The following is a 17,726-nucleotide window of genomic DNA, read 5'->3' on the forward strand; positions in this document are numbered from 1 at the left end:
CTGCTCCAAATTCTACTGCCATAGGGCTTAGTGTGTGCAAATGTTTTAAGTAATTGAGGACCCCCAGCCAAGACAGCTGGCATAATTAAGGGTGCCTGATTGGCATATGCTTGTTATGGAAATAAAATTAATAAGTAGTTCAAACAGTATTTTTTTTTTTTACCTGACATTTACAGGGCTCCATACTAGATCAGTTTCATTTAAATTGCATTTTATAGAGGAACCCAAATTACTCACCAATGGCAATATGAAGCCAAAAAAATGTCCAAAACAAGAAGTCTCTTCCAGTTGTTAATCTGTAGTGCACTGACAACGTTAGCCCTGCTATCTGTGGTCTTCTCGCAGCAACCATGATGCCAGCGCATCATTTAGTCCTTGTGCAATGATGTCACCTGTGTGGTCTTCTGGCAAGTAGGATGTTTGCAAACGGTAGCGTTGCAGTTGCCATATTACGTCAATGAAATGCACTTCCAAAGAGAGGTATGGCATGGATCTTCGGTTTGACCGTAAATCCGTTGTTGTGGCAAAATGTGAACCCCTCTGTACGTTTGTTATGTGTCAGAGTTTGGCAATATGAATCCTACAATTTAGGCAGAGTTGTTTGACTGAAATATTTCTGGCCAGTCACTGTGTGTCGTGGGTCCAAACCATCCATCTTAACCGCTTGAATTGGCACCATATCTTCTGAGATGTAATTGGTGTCGGCATTTGTTATGTCATACCATCTGTCGCTTTTCTTGTTATATGGCACTTTTTTGCAGAATAATTTCACTTAAGTTTGCTGAGTGTGTTCTTGTGCTTATACCTTGGGTGATTTAGACCTGTTGTGGACAGCTGACTGCTGTCTAGTAGTTGAGTCCACAGATGGTGTAGCAAGTTAGTTGTCAAACTCTCTTTAACACTAGAATTACCAGAGCCTATGAAAAAACTCGTAGATATGTCCCACCTTAAAACGCTTCGCACCTCTCCGTCAGCGTCTTTTGTCTTCTAAATGTGTGGAAGTAAGTTGAATGAACCATCTATCTATCATATAGTGCTTTTCACATCTATCTATCTATCTATCTATCTATCTATCTATCTATCTATCTATCTATCTATCTATCAAAGCACAAGTAATTCACCTGCTGAGCAGCTTTGATTGATTCATTTTTTGGGATGTGAAGCAGTCTGATTTCAGTGGACATGACTAACTTCTTGCTAACTTGTAATTAATTAGTGCCTTTTTTATTGCTGTATCAGAGTAGCAGTAATGTCTAAGTGGCTTGTGGCATTTTCTTTTAGGTAAGATCATTAAAGGAAAAAATTGAAGCTGAGAAGGGCGCTGATGCTTATCCAGCTTCTGGACAGAAGCTTATTTACGCAGGTAAGGGGGTACTTAATGGTCTGAAAAAAAATTAAATTGGGTAGGGGTGTGGTGGCAGATATTAAAAATCACCCAGGATAAAAGAGGCAGGTAAGCAAAGCTTAAGTGGGAGGGAATCTTTTAAAAGCATCAACAGGCTAAAAGGCTACTTCAGTAAATGTAAAATAAAACGGAACAGTTCAGGTGCCATTAAGAAAATCCCAGTTCCTAATTATTATTGTAATATAATCCCACAAATAGCCAACAATAATGGGAGTTGTTCAGAAACACCCATGGATGTAGGCCTGAATCCCTCCAGCCTGCCCAGAAAAAGTGCACCACAAGGCAGCCAAGCTTTCTCCTGAGTGGCTTGTTTCAGTCTACGCTGGGCCAAAATGCACTCTATTCTCAAAGTTCAAGAAAAATATATTCTGTAATACACTCTAAATGTTCCACAAGGGAGAGGATAACTGTCAAACCCTAGCTGGTATAGGGCAAGGGCACAAGAAATATTTGTGAAGATAGATTTACTGACAGAAAAGGAAAAATACAACAAGTTTCAAAAGAGCAAAAAGAAAAAAATTCCTTAAGGGAATATTCTACCCATTAGTGATATTTTTAATATGTTACTTACCCCCATGTACTTTGTCGTGATGATCGAGAAAAATTTTAATGTCATATTTTCATAGAGATCTATGCTTTTGAATTGAAGACCTAACACCATCACTCATTCATTGGTCAAGTCTTCAATTCAAAAGCACAATCCCAGGTGAAGGGGCTTTCTGTTTGTGGATTATAGTCATTTTATGGAGGTGTTTATGTAACACTATTTTAACAAAAAATGCATGCGTTTTGCACACTGTGAGCATACGACTGGATGGCTTGACATGTGGATTATGTGACACGAGTAACAGGAGATTTCACCATGGATGTTTTTGATATTGTTTGCTGCATTGTATAGTGGTGGTCACCATTGGGTCTTGTTCTTTCAGAAAGTCGTTGTCTCCTTTCTCCATGTGAACATGAGTTTAATTTTTTTTTCCTCTCGATTATCACTATAAACTACATGGGGTAAGTAATATAAAAATAAAATGTTTGAATGGAGTATTCCTTTAGCACAGAACAAGTCAAATAAACACTAAAAATTGTAAAGATATTATAGAATGTACAATTTGAGAGTCAAAGAAATAGATAAATAAAAAAAAAATCGGTATCTTTTACCTGTGCATGTAAATAATGATACGTGTAAATGAACCTGCTTTTTTTGTGTCAGTTTTTTTTTTTTTGACTTTTGGATTTTTATTTTTTACAATTACTTTAACCTTTTTATTTGACTTTAACGTCTCAGGTAAAATCTTGAATGATGACATCCCCTTGAAGGATTACAAGATTGACGAAAAGAACTTTGTTGTTGTTATGGTGACAAAGGTGAGAAACTGTCTGTCAAAAATCTGTACAAATAAATTCATAATCTGTTTGTCAATTAATGCAAAAACAATTTAGCCTATATTCACAGAATTTTGCATCTCCAACTTAAAATATAGTTTATGTGGCATATTGGTGTCATGGTGTCTCAACCAGGGTTTCTCCACTGGCTGGGGTTCAAATGCATGTTTCATGTCAGTTTTGGCTCTTTGATTTATGTTGATTGTGTTAATGTTAATTTTGTTGTTTATGTAAATTATTATTTGTTTTTGATATTGTTTATGTACGTTAGCTTCCTGTGTTATGTGATTCCCACTTAATAATCACCTCCAGGAACTGTCCTCCACCCTATAAATCTAGACTGCCTCCCACAATTCTTGTCGGTTCATTATAAATATGCTGCAGAGTTGGCAAGTTTACTCGTGTTTATTGTGATTTTTGTGAATTATTTGCATCTCCAATGTGTGATCTCTGACTGCAAGAAGCAGAGGTGGTGAAAATAGATGAACTTAAATACTTGGGTTCAACAGTCCAAAGCAATGGAGAGTGTGGCAGAGAGGTGAAGAAGAGAGTGCAGGCGAGGTGGACTGGGTAGAGAAGAGTGGCAGGAGTGATTTGTGATAGAAGAGCCTCCCTGCAAGAGTGAAAGGGGAAAGTCTATCAAATGGTAGTGAGACCAGCTGTGTTAAATGGTTTGGAGACGGAGGCAGAGTGGCAGGGGTCGGAAGTGGCAGAGTAGAAGATACCAAAATGTTCGTTTGGAGTAACAAAGGTAGACAGGATTAGGAATTAGAGGGACAACACAGATATGACAGTTTGGTGACAAAGTGAGAGAGGTGAGATTAAGAACATTTGGGCACATGCAGAGGAGAGATGAAGGGGGTACATTGGGAAAAGAATGTTGATGATGGAACTGCCAGGCAAGAGGAAAAGAGGAAGGCCAAAGAGGATATAAAAAAACAAGCATAGAAGGAGACGGATGACCTGCTGTGGTGACCCCTAAATGAGAGCAGCCAAAAGAAGATCTGGATCTCCTGATTTTTCAGCTTTCTGCTCTGTTTTTTGACCTTGTATATATATATTAGGACTTGTTTGATTTGGATTGCCTTCGTGTTTCAGGCAGTTTTATTTTGCCTTTGTGCTCTGTTGAGCTTCATTGTGTTTGGTACACTATTTGTAATAAATAAATATTTTCTTATATATAAATTAGGGGGCTTTGCCACCTGCTCGCTTCGCTTGCTAAACCCCCGCGTTGTGAAGAGGGTGCTGAATGCACCCCAAGGAGACATGGTCGCTCCTCCGAAACTTCTCTTAAACGGGGATACAATAGGAAACATAGTTTTTTTTTTGTTTTTTTTTTTACCTCCTTTTTGCTCGATGAGCTGCTGGCTTGCTGCTACTACCTTTCCACGTGATCTGCATCTCGTGCGGGGGTTCGAACATTTAAAGGCCTGTACACCAGCTGTCCTTTTGTCTCACTGCCTTGTCTCTCTTCTCCCCCAGACATTCTCAAACACTATTCGATCTCTTTTAGCTGTTCCCTTATTGTAATCGAGTAAAATTTTCCATTTGTTTGCGCTAATGCGGTCTTTACTATCATTTTTTTGAGAATTTTGAATTTTCCTACTTCCATTATCTCTAACCTGCTCTGCATGTGTATCACGCCAACATTTTTGATCTCTCAACGCTTTGGGGTCTGTTTTCGATGCACTGCTCTTTCTTCTTCGCTTAGTCGTCTACGCGTGGAAGTGTGTGTGTCTTGTCTGTCCAGCCCGGAAGTGCAAAGCTATAGCGTGAAGCTTAAAGAGCTGGCAAGGCAGCCCCAAGTTAACGAGTCGGAGACCAATTTGTTTAGCAGCTAATACACAAGTGAGGCAAGCACATCAGCAAAATGAAACCTCTGAGGAGAGAGAAACTCGCTTCGCTGCTGATAGACAAGGGGAGCGAGCACGTCCGCAAAACGAAACCGCCGACTCTGCATTTCAATTTTTTTTCTGACCATTTCAATAGTTTCTAGGACCCCAGGCTTTTTACAGCCAGCTAGTATTATATGAAGGTGCTGCATTTGCCCTTATTACTGGCCTGGGTGATATCTCCCTCTAGTGGGTATTATTGGAAGTGTTTTGGAACTGTAATGACTCCTAGTTCACAACACTTAGGAATGGAGGTTGTAATGAGGGCAGCAGCTCAAAAACCAGTGTTTTGGGGGCTTTAGATCCCATCGGGCAGCAGGAGTGCGCTGGGACTGATTGAAGTTTTGAAATGGCCAAAGTGGGATTTCATCTAAGACCACAGGTGATGCATTTTCGTCACAACTAATCTGGATAACAATTTTAATACCTTGCTAGATTAGTTTTTATCTAAGTCTACATCATTTTATGTCATTGTGGGTTGTGTTTAGCCGTGTTTGCAAAAGGTATTTTTTTTCCCCATTTATTTTCAGCTACACCCTTTTCTAAGAAATATACAGGTTGAAAAGGGTTGTGCAGTGTTGTCAACCCCCTTAAAGAGTTACTTTCTTTCACCCTCCGAAAAAAAAATCTTTAAATACACCAAAATACGCTTTTTAGTAAGTTTAATGAAACAAACTTTTCAGTTTTGCAAATTCTTGTACACTTTTCTCCACACATTCTGGGATTGTCCTCCTGCAGCTAACTGGTAGCCCTATATGACCAAATCCCTCTCCACAATTCATTTTCTCCTTCATTCCTTTCTCCCCTCTAGTTCATCTCCTGGGCCTTTCCTTCTCTTTCAAGACTTTCCCTTTCAACCATTTCTGTTTTAGCTAAAGCTGGCGTCACATCACACTGCTTCAAGCTGGAAGGGTTCATTCAGAATAGGTCATCCACCTGAAGCTAAGCATGTTCGGGCCCGTGCCAATACTTGAATTGGAGTCCATCTAGGAAAAGTTTGGAAGCTTGGGTTGCTGCTAGAAGAGGTGTTGGTGAGGCCAGCAGGGGGCACTTACCCTGAGGTCTGTTTGTGGATCCAAATGTCGCAGAGCAGTGCTGGGGACACTATGCTGTAATAATGGCACCATCCTTTGGATGAGAAATAGAACTGAGGTCCTAGCTCTCTGTGGTCATAAAAGATTCCTGGGTGGTGTATCCCAATGTCCTGGCTAAATTGCCCACCACGGTTTAGTCATCATGGCCCCCTAATTATCCACCGTCTGTAATTGGCTTTCTCTTTCACCCCTTCACTACCTAACAGCTCATGTCTGGTGAGTGTACTGGTGCAAAAATAGCTGCTGTCGCATAATCCAGGTGGATGTTACACATTAGTGGTGGTTGAAGTGGCACCCCACTCACTAAAGCGCTTTGAGCAATGAGGAAAGTGCTATAGAAATGTAAGAAATTATCATTATTATTAAACTTGATGACTACAGTAGTTGATCTCGTCGCCTGAGGATATCAGATTATATGACAAGAAATTGCAGGGGATGACAAATTGGATGGCTCCCTGATGACTTTCCAGCACTGCCCCACATTTCCAAAGTATCACGCGACAGCCCCAATGTGTTTCTTTTATTCCATTTTGTCGTGATACTTTAAAGACGAGACGTCAGTCAGAAAAGTCTCTCTTAATGTCTGTCTGGTCCAAAACCGCCACAATTCCTTATTCCTCACAACTGCGTTGTATGCATTGTACTAGCGGATGAGCTTTCTTTGGTAGGGTGAATTGCAGATCGATTGGACCGAGCTGCTTGGGATGTCAGACTACACAACTTAATGCTCACGGGAGCGTGCAGCAGCTGCACTGACACTCTAAAGGTTATATAATTGAAGTCTGCGACTGATAGGGCCTTATGTTGCTGTGTGTCCCCCATTGGAAATATCCTGACATTGCTGTTTCTTCAGTCTTGAAGTCTTCTTCTTGATCTATCTAAAACTGGCGGCACACTGTACAGCTAGTCAAGGACCATTAAATACAGCTTTATGTTACAATTTGATATTTCACAGCACCTGTGATTGTCTTAATAAAATAAGCAGGGTGCTCTCTGTCTGTCTGTGGTCTTTAACTTCTCCATCTTCTGTCTCCCTCCATTAGGTAAAAGCTTCTTCTGTTGCTCCGCCTCCTCCTCCTGTTGCCCCTCTCCCAGACGTGGCTAGCGTGCCCGTAGCAGCAGTTGATTTACCAGGGGATGCCACACCTTTGCCCTCTAGTACACCTCCTGAAGTGATCCAGCCGGCTGCTGAGGTGACACCCCTCATCACCCCGCCAGCCTCCAGCACCGAATCGTCTGCCCGACTCCCAGAGACAGAGGAGCGGCCGCCAGAAGAGGCAGAGGCGCCCTCCAGGTGAGTGCTTGATGAATTGCATCCTTTGGGTGGTGCGGGCTCGGCAAAGGATTCCTGGCACTGGCTTCCTTTCTTGTGTTTTCTTGTTTTGTTTTGTTTTTTTTTTTTTTTTAGAGGTTCAGAAGAAGACTTCAGTCTTTTAGAAGAGGCAGCGTCAATATTAGGTATCTGCAGTTATCCAATGAGTTCTCTGTGTGTGCAAGGAGGAGTGTGGGCATCACAGCTTCCATGTCAGAGAAACCTTTGTTTACACCGGTAGAGACAACGACTAATAAATATGGGCAAATAAAGAAAATGGCCTCATGTTCCTTGGCTTTTATAGGACCTTGCAACAACAATCACTAGACTTAATGACTCCCAATAAATGGCTGCAATTACCATTATAGATCATTCACCACAGTTAACAGTTGGCACCAAACATTGCGGGTTGAAGGCATCCTTTGGCTTTCGCAAAATGCTAATCTGTCCTGATGTACGAAGTAGGGAAAAGTTAAATCATCATCAGCCATACTTTATCTAGTGAAGTGTCCGTCTGTCCCTATCAGCAGGTTTTGACATGACACCACCGCCTCTCTTTGCCGGCGCCTTCTTGTCCATGTTTGCCTTCTGCACTCATTATACATGAAATCATTTTGCAGTTTTAGTGACTGATACCTCTACGATTCCTGCACTGACCCTTTAATCTTTTGTTAGCTGCCTCATGTTGCTTTGAAAACTTCCTCATCAAAATGTTAATCGTCGGACTTCTTTTATGGCTGACATACTTGTAACTGGCAATCAGCGTAATAGAAGCCTCTTCTGCAGCTGCATTTATAATTGTGAGTTTAGCTAATTCAAAGTTAAGCTGCTGTTTCCTTGTGCCGTTCCCATTATTTTATCCACACCCACTGATTACCTGCTACTACTGTACGTCAGTTTAAATTAAAAACACCGGTTGTGAATCGTTTTCATCAGCGATTTGTTGTCGAAATGTCGTCATGCTTCACCACCATTTTTTGCCACCCACTGAAGTTTTGAATAGTGGAGAATTCTTCTTTTGTCAGTAGTACTTTATATTTACAAATTTTTTATTGTTTAAGGTTTATTTTATATAATCTTGTACTCCACATTTAGTTTTCACAGATGCTGCCACATCACATCTCTGACTACTGGTCTTCTTCTGGTCCATTTTTTTTTGTTAAGGTATTTAACTTCCACTTGCAAGCTGCACATGTCACCGTATAAACGTCTCATCTCGGAATCACTCATTTAAAAAAAAACAAAAAAAAAACAACAAAGAATTAGCACAAGAGGAAGGAAAAAAAATGGAACCAGAAAAAGAGACGTAGTTATTAACCAAAGCAAAGATCGAGACTGAGAATTTAAAGGAACTGTTGTCTAACTCCACAACTTTAACCAAAAATCAAAGTCAAAAAATAACCCAAGAATAAATAAAATAAGTCTAACCAATGTCTTTGGTTATCCGCAATCTCGGATGGCAGTCGGCTTAAACGGTTGATGTCATCCAGGAAGTCATAACCAAGGTGACAAAACAACAAATGGCAGTGTCTATGACAGTTAAACATGGCATAAAAGATAGTACAAAATAAATGTAAGCAATTGAAATAACTAAATACAGTATAAAGAACCACTGACATGAACGAATTCTCCACTATGCAAAACCATAGTGAGATGCAAGTAGTAGGCATGAGACTGTATACTTATTGCACGATACAATTCATATTGTATGGGCTACGTACGAGATAGGGACTCTAGGTTTGTTCTTAAGTTGAATTTGTATGCAAGTCAGAACAGGTACATTATTTGAATAAATGCTATTGTTTACCAACTGTAACCAAGTGCTCTGCCTATGAATGATGGAGTTTCACCTCTCTGACTGTTTTATTATTTCTACTTTATTTTCCATGGTGATGGTTTTTCTCTTCTTTACTGTATCACCAGCACTTGCATCAGATTTGTGTTTCAGAGACATTCTTGAAGGGTTAAGATGAGCTCTTCTGCACAGCACTGTACATGCTATCACAGCGGGAAGGCACCCCTCGTCTGCATGTCTGGTGCACTGACGAGAGACAACTTCCTGCTATGTACATAACAGTACAAGCAGGCTTGCTATTGAGAATGAATGGGGGTGACGAGGCGCCCACCACACAGTCACCTCCACTTGCATACCCACCAAGAGCAAACAGGGTCCGGCCAAAGGCAGGCAGTGAATCGCCCACCACTGCCCCCATTCAACAGGCAGCCACCGGAGGCACAGTACAATGCTGCCCCCGGCCGCCCCATTTACCCTCAGAGGCCTCCGTTCACCCACAACCGGGTCACGGCTTGAGGCATCACCAGCCGCCCACTGAGAACAAATGGGGCAGCCGTTCAAGGGACACTGCAAGGCTGTGTGGTGGATGGGCAGTGAAATGCCCCCCTCTGCCTCTTCCAGCCTCCGTCCAGTCTGGAGCAGTAGCTCCGGTGGCGTGGTGGATGGGCAGTGAACCACCCCATCAAGCCTCTGTCCTGCACACGAGCGGTAGCTTCGGCCCCAGTGACTATGGACCCCAAGTCACTGCTTTCCGCGCACCCAGCCGCCCACTGAGAATGAACAGAGTGCGGCCCCCACCACCCCATTCATTAATCAGAGCCGCCCAAGTGAAACTACACTGAGTAAGCAGTGAAACCACCCCCCTCCAGAACACTGCTTGCAGCGTCCCCAGGCCGTAGATGACGGAGCGGCAGTTACTGAGGAGCCTGCATCACCTCCCCCAGACAGATGAAGGAGCAGCTGCGATCCCGTTCGTATGTCGGATGTCCATAACTTGGGGGCTACCTGTATGTGAAATTTTTAGGTTTAAACATAAATAACTCAAAACACTGCAAAATCAATCCAAATTAGTGTACAGATATACACGGTTTAGCATAACATTTTGCAAGCATTTTGTTTTTTATTAAAATAAAGTAATATAATAACATGCCTGTTGTGCTTGTTAATTAGCAGGTGCAGGTACTGTTTCTCTGTACTTGTGACAATAATTACGCTATAAGCCCATAATATAAAGTTACTGCGGTGCAAAGCCATCCAAATTTAAACTGATCCTTTTGCTTTTTTTTTAGTTTTTGTTTTTCTTAACGATTAAATAACATTTTTTATTAACATTTTTTTCTTTTTTTTGGGATTTTATTGATTTTATTAAAAACAAAACACATTCCATACAAATAACTCAAGTTTAACAAAATAAAGGTTCAAAATAAATCAACCCCAACACCTGAGAAAGCGAGCTAGGCCAGCAGAGTAAAACGTAAAGTTAGTAAAAAATAATAAAATAGATATATCAATAAATGAATAGAGATAAATGGAGTAAAAGGGGAGAAGATACACTTCCTCAATTAAAATGCTTATTCTAAAATGTTATTGATGAGATCCTGCCAGGTTTTGAAAAAGTTCTGCACAGATCCTCTAAGTGCGAATCTGGATCCTCTAAGTCCAGTTTCAAATAGCAGATAACATCAGGTACCCACTGACTTAACAGAGGTGGGCTTGGATTCTTCCAGTTGAGCGAGATAAGTCTACATGTCAATAGTGAAGTAAAGGCCATTGCAGTTTGTTTGTCCTTCTCCACTTTAAGCCCCTCTGTGAGCCCACCAAACACAGCTGTTACTGGATTAGGAGGGATTGTGACTCCAAGGCTGTCTGAAAGGCATTTAAAGATTTTGGTGCAGAATGATGTTAATTTGGTGCAGGCCCAAAATCCTTTTCTTTTCTAAATTAACATTTATTGTTGCTCTTCAATGGCTGTTTTTGTATTTTTTTCCTTTTATCATCTACTTGAATACCTTACTCATCCATTAGTTGTGAGTCCTGGATGGATGTACGAATAAATTATATTACATTTTCCTTTTTTTTTGAAAAATGAAAATGTTAACTCTCTGCCTGAAAGTGAGACACCTCTACTATGAGAATATGCCCTGCAGTTTTTAACACTCACTCACTGGGTACAGATGTATACTACTGATCATATATTTTAGAACACCTCAGTTTTCTCAGTTTTTATGGAAATACACGCAATTTAATGTCTTAGTGTTTCCTAAAATAAAGGGATAAACAAACAATGGCAAGTGAAAAAAATAAGGCAAGAAATCATTATGTGTACAAAATTTTATTCACATTTTTGCTTCGTCAAAGTAGCTACCTTTTGCTGATATAACGGCCAAACACACGTGTGGCTTTCTTTCTATAAGGGAAATCAAATATTAGTCAGAAAGCTCTTCCCAACACAGTTGCACAAGTTCCAACAAATATGTTGCACTTGTAAGTTGCTTTCCTTTCACCCTTCTGTCCAGTTCATCCCAAACTAACTCAGTGAGGTTGAAGTCTGGAGACTGTGTTGGCCATGCTTTGAAGTGTGCTTTCTTGTTCTTTCCTTTTAACGTACTTCTGACATAGCCTAGGGGTATGTTTTGGGTCCTTGTCTTACTGTAAGATGAACCCCTGACCTAGTAGACACAGACCAGAAGGTATTATATCCCTTTAGATTCAGAATGCCTGTCACACCGTGCAAGTCAACACCAACCTCCAGTGAAGGAACCCCAGACCACCACACTTCCTCCTCCAGGTTTGACAGTTGTTTTCACACACTGTGGAGCCATCCTTTCACCAACACAATGGCATACAAACACCCTGCCTGATGAACCGAAGATTTCATATTTTGATTCATTGGTCCATAAGACTTTCTTCCAGTCTGCAGTAGTCCACAGGTGGTATTTCAAGGCTCTGTTTTGTCCTTTAAGGAATGGCTTTCTTCATGGAGGTGTTTAGGAGAGATGGCAGTGGCGTTTTTAACCAGATTGTTTAATGGAATCTTGGAAAGTGAGAGGATGCCCGAGGAGTGGAGAGGAAGTGTACTGGTGCCGATATTTAAGAATTAGGAGAATGTGCAGGACTGCAGTAACTACAGGTTAATAAAATTGATGAGCCACAGCATGAAAGTATGGGAAAGAGTAGTGGAAGCACAGTTAAGAAAGGAGGTGATGATTAGTGAGCAGCAGTATGGTTTCATGCCAGGAAAGACCACCACAGATGCAATGTTTGCTCTGAGGATGTTGATGCAGAAGTTTAGAGAAGGCCAGAAGGAGTTGCATTGCGTCTTTGTGGACCTGGAGAAAGCATATGATAGGGTGACTTGAGAGGAGCTGTGGTATTATATGAGGAAGTCGGGAGTGGCAGAGAAGTATGAAAGAGTTGTACCAGATATATATGAGGGGAGTGTGACTGTGGTGAGGTCTGCGGTAGGAGTGACGGATGCATTCAAGTTGGAGGTAGGATTACATTAGGGATCGGCTCTGAGCCCTTTCTTATTTGCAGTGGTGATGGACAAGTTGACAGATGAGATTAGACTGGAGACCCCGTGGACTATGATGTTTGCTGATGACATTGTGATCTGTAGCGATAGTAGGGAGCAGGTTGAGGAGACCCTGGAGAGGTGGAGATATGCTCTAGAGAGGAGAGGAATGAAGGTTAGTAGGAACAAGACAGAATACATGTGTGTAAATGAGAGGGAGGTCAGTGGAATGGTGAGGATGCAGGGAGTAGAGTTGGCGAAGGTGGATGAGTTTAAATACTTGGGATCAACAGTACAGAGTAATGGGGATTGTGGAAGAGAGGTGAAAAAGAAAGTGCAGGCAGGGTGGAATGGGTGAAGAAGAGTGTCAGGAGTAATTTGTGACAGACGGGTATCAGCAAGAGTGAAAGGGAAGGTCTACAGTACTGTATGGTAGTGAGACCAGCTATGTTATATGGGCTGGAGACGGTGGCACTGACCAGAAAGCAGTAGACAGAGTTGGAGGTGGCAGAGTTAAAGATGCTAAGATTTGCATTGGGTGTGACGAGGATGAACAGGATTAGAAATTAGTACATTAGAGGGTCAGCTCAAGTTGGACGGTTGGGAGACAAAGTCAGAGAGGCGAGATTGCATTGGTTTAGACATGTGCAGAGGAGAGATACTGGGTATATTGGGAGAAGGATGCTAAGGATAGATCTGCCAGGGAAGAGGAAAAGTGGAAGGCCTAAGCAAAGGTTTATGGATCTGGTGAGAGAGGACATGCAGGTGATGGGTGTAACAGAACAAGATGTAGTGGACAGAAAGATATGGAAGAAGATGATCCGCTGTGGCGACCCCTAACGGGAGCAGCTGAAAGAAGAGGAAGAAGAAGATCAGTAGGTTGTAACCTATTAGTTGTTCTCCAAAGAAGGCCAGTTTGTAATATTCTGAAATTTCCCTTTTTTCAGTTTTTGCTAACCTAGACTTTAAATTTAAACTTCTGGTAGTTTACTGTTTACCTTTTCACCAGTTTAGGTCATTCATTGCATTTCTTCTGATTAAATCTGAAGAAAAAGTGGAAAACCAAAGGTGTTCTAAAACTTTTGACCGGTAATGAATGATTTGACCAGAAAAGCATGCAAGCACTGGGAGTGTGGCTGCTCTCCTCCTTCCCCATGCTAGAGGACTGAAAGCAATAGGAGATCCATTGCTGTATAATTCCTCATTGTTTCTGAACCAGGATCAGTGGAAGGTGTAGCGGTGTCTTTGTTCTCACATCCACAGCTTGTAAGAGCTGCAGTGACTGTAGCTTTCTCTTCCCAGTAGCATCCCTGAGCACATCGCGGTAACTGTTCCAGTACAATGCTAAATTTGCACCTTGTCAGTCCCAATAGAGGTTGGGTCGAAGACAAGTTGATGGATGCAGTGGTGCATTAATAAATCAATGTCTCGATTCGCCATACTCGTCTGAGGAAGCAAATAATTAAATTAAGTGCGTGTGTGTGAAACATTTAATCTGTGGTCACAGCTCACCTTCACTTACGTTGAAACTTGTGTTCCGACAACTTTAACCTTCACATCATTAACTGACTAACAGACTGTGAATAACAATTCTGGAAAAATGCAATCAGGTGGCATGCTATACTTTAGAACTAGATTTTTAAATGATGAAAGACATTTTTATTTGCCTTTGCATTTCATTTCAGCTTTTGCAATGTTGTAGAATTCACAATGCAAGGCCATGTTTCGTATTTCAGTATTTTGCATCTCAAAATTCGATAAAACAAAATTTTGTCTCATGCCTAAAAAAATAGTGGTGAAACAAGAGAATATTTCATCCACAAATCACAGATGAAAATAATTCACAACAGTACCTGTCTACTGTAAGTGTTCAGAATCTAACTCCGTTATAGGATAAGTGCGTTGTTTCTCAAATTGAAGTTGTTTCTTCACAAACATGGTATACATGCGTTTGCCATGAAAAACTGTGTTCTAAAGTTAAGAGCTCTCTTATCAGTTTTAAAATATACATAGCCTGCCCTGGCATTTTATACTGGAAGTCATCGGGCATGGGTTCCTGACCAGAAAACGAAAGCCTAAATACGTCACAGAATACGTCCATTTTTCAAGCTAAAAAAAGTCATAGAGCATTGATCAGTGTCTTGAGATTAGCTTAAACATGTAATTTTCAAACATAAAAACAATATTATGAGATTCAGCCATTATAAAAGACCAGCTATGTACTTTATGTTAATGCTGCTGTTAATAGCCTTTCACCCCAAGCGCATGTGTTCCTCTCAGAAGAGAAAATCACACTAAACTGTTACTGCCACATGCTTCGTATTGATTTACTTCTGTATTTAGGTGAGAACTCCTCATCCTGTCGTACAAGTGAATAACATATCCTTTCCTCAAAAAAAAAAAAATGGGAGTGGTATCCCCTCGAAATCCTCGTGTACTCAGATATGGGGATGGATATTTGGAAAGTAAACCGCAAGGCAATGATTAATTTTTATATTATGTACATTAAAGAGCCATCAACAACAAATCAAAGTAATGATATATCAAACAGTTATTAAAAAAGTAACAATTATTATAAAAGTTAATTGTTATATATCGAACAATTATTATAAAAGTCCATGCCAACCCACCGCAGGACACACACAAACACCAATTTAGAATCGCCAATCCACCTAACCTGCATGTCTTTGGGTTGTGGGAGGAAACCCACGCAGACACAGGGAGAACATGCAAACTCCACGCAGGGAGGACCCGGGAAGCGAACCCGGGTCTCCTAACTGCGAGGCCGCAGCGCTACCACTGCGCCACCGTGCCGCCCCTATTATAAAAAAGTAAAATTTAATAAATTGAACTCTGCAGCTGCAGGAATAAAAAATTTGCCATGATAATTTTATTTTGGCGAACAATACAGGTAAATTACCATTTTCAGTAAGCAGAAGTGAGTCAGATGTTGCAAAAGACTTTAGTAATGTGTGTAATGTAATACTTGTATGCAAAATTTCGTTTACGTAAACCTAACAACGTTCTCAAATATGCATGTCTTACCATTTGAACGTCAAACAGAAAATTCCAATTATCTTGAAAACTGGTCGTTTTTCAAAAAAAATGCAAAGCTACAAAAAATGCTTAGAATGTCGTGCTTTACCATAATATAATGTGAAATTATCAAATTTTTAATATTTTTGGGTAAACATTTCAGAAAAAGTACCACTTCTGCATAGCGGAAATAGCTCAAAAGTTGATAGTAACCAATGTTTTATACCTAATACTTGTATGCAAAATTTGGTTGACATAAGTGAAAACATACTCAAGTTATAATGTTTACATACACACACAGACAGACACAAACATAATTCCAAAAATGGTATCTTCGGATTCAGGGAGGTCTAAAATGTTGAGATTCATCAAAATCTCAAAATCGAATTTTTGGACAATTCCAATACTTTCCCTATACTTTGTATACGAGAAAGTAAAAATAGTGCCAGGAATTTGCAATAAATATCCTTTTGCTGTCACAAATAAAAGCATGGAAGGCCTGCTTTCTTATATCAAAACTTTTTCCGCTTCAAAATGGTCATATTTGGTAAGTTTTTAGGCTTTTGTTTTATTGTGTCCCGTGGCTTCCATTATAAAATGACAGGACAGGCTGTGTATTTTTTAATACTTATAGGAAAATGCATAACTTTAAACACAATTTTGTGTGAGAAATGCATATATGTATATATCATATTCGAGAAGAGCTAAATTGGACTTAAAAACACAGAACGTATTCTTTAGTAAATAACCTTTCTTATTAACCGTGATCTATCAGTCAAAATAAATTCTCTTTATTACCTGGCACTTTTTGTTTCAGACACCAACTAGTTATTATTTACCACTTGTCAGGGAAATAACCACCTTTTTATTTAGCGCCATCTAATTGATAAATGCCCCATTTTTTAAGCTTGTAGTTCAGTAAATAAATTCCACTCTTGTCACTACTGTTTTTTCAGGTTAAATAAATAGCTTTTTAACATTTTCAAGACGGGTGTTGACAATAGTCGATACATAAAGGACTGAAGGCTAACGTCTAAGGAAAACCACCTAGACTGTATTATATAGTTTTATCCACTAGATGGCAACAAAAACCACAAGATAAAGAAGAATTGCCATCGATTTTCACTACTGTATGGCATCAAATCCCGGCAGCCACTGTCGTCAAAAGAAATCCACTGCCAGAGATGTGTTGTGTACTGTCGATGACTCGGATTCTGCACTGTCAGATGAGGATTTTGACCTGTCGGAGGAAAGTGACAATGAAAGTGCTGCTGAAACACTGTTTTGTTAGTTTTATGTTTTTCAAAAAATGGGTAATAAAAAGAAGTTTGAAAAAAACAAAATGAAGCCTCCGAAGAGTTAAACTGGTTTAGCGCCACATGCTCAATGCAGTTCCCTTTGAAGTTATTACAATCTAGTAATAGCTACTACTTACCATTTTCTAAGAAGAATAACCAAGGAATTTTTATTTGGCACCTACTATGATAAATAGGAGTAAATGAATGCCCTTTATTACTTCTTGACACCTCATGATTTAAAGTAAGTGACTCCTTTTCTTTTTGCATACCTACTGCATGACCTTTCCCCATTTTATTTATTCTGTTCAGCTAAGTATGATGAAAGTCAGAAAACATAGAATAAGGGACCAGAAGTTGAAATACTTCTGAGAATTTCTAGACAGTTTTGTTATCTTTCATCAAGCACAAAATTCGGAGTTGATCATTCATAGCAATAATTTCTTTTATCAGTTAACATTAAAGAAAATAGAAAACAAATTCTGTCCGTAATCTCGGTTAACAAAGGAAGTGCGCAGTGCCTGCCTTTATACAGTTGTGTTGATGACATCACGCACTGCATGCCCTAGTCATTCTTAGGCAGAAATACAATAGAAACACTTAAAGACACAAAATAGCACCACCCATACTAAACAGTAAGGGTGCGGCAGGATCGATTTTCAGAATTCTTATCTGCACTTTGATGGTAAAAACAACCTTGATCATCAGCATAAGTAAAGAAAAACAAACCATTAGGAGACACTTACGCCCTAGAAGAAAAAAAAAAACACTCCAAAAAATTTAAAAGAGGCCATATCATAATACGTACAGCATTAGTGCCCCAAGATGTAGTTAATGGCAGACATGGCTGATTTCAAGATATCCTGTATAGGTGGGCATATTAATTGCCCCCCTTTCTTATTGAAGTGAGTATCTTTGCACACACCCTAATGCCCCTGTAGGTAATTTTTTCAATCTCCATGGACACAAAAATCCAATTCCAGTGAGTGAGTTCTAAAGA

At 40.1% G+C, this 17,726-nt stretch overlaps 1 protein-coding gene across 1 annotated transcript in view; it reads left to right on the top strand.

Annotated features, from left to right (window-relative positions):
- Window positions 1-17,726, top strand: part of rad23ab (RAD23 homolog A, nucleotide excision repair protein b) — a 58,884-nt gene that overhangs the window by 14,968 nt on the left and 26,190 nt on the right. Inside the window, exons 2-5 of the mRNA XM_039767015.1 lie at window positions 1,282-1,363; window positions 2,691-2,770; window positions 6,818-7,068; window positions 7,183-7,232. Of these exons, the coding sequence (XP_039622949.1) occupies window positions 1,282-1,363; window positions 2,691-2,770; window positions 6,818-7,068; window positions 7,183-7,232 (463 nt within the window). The remainder of the gene's footprint in view (window positions 1-1,281; window positions 1,364-2,690; window positions 2,771-6,817; window positions 7,069-7,182; window positions 7,233-17,726) is intronic.

Source organism: Polypterus senegalus, chromosome 10, assembly GCF_016835505.1.
Source record: "Polypterus senegalus isolate Bchr_013 chromosome 10, ASM1683550v1, whole genome shotgun sequence".
Lineage (NCBI taxonomy): Eukaryota > Metazoa > Chordata > Cladistia > Polypteriformes > Polypteridae > Polypterus > Polypterus senegalus.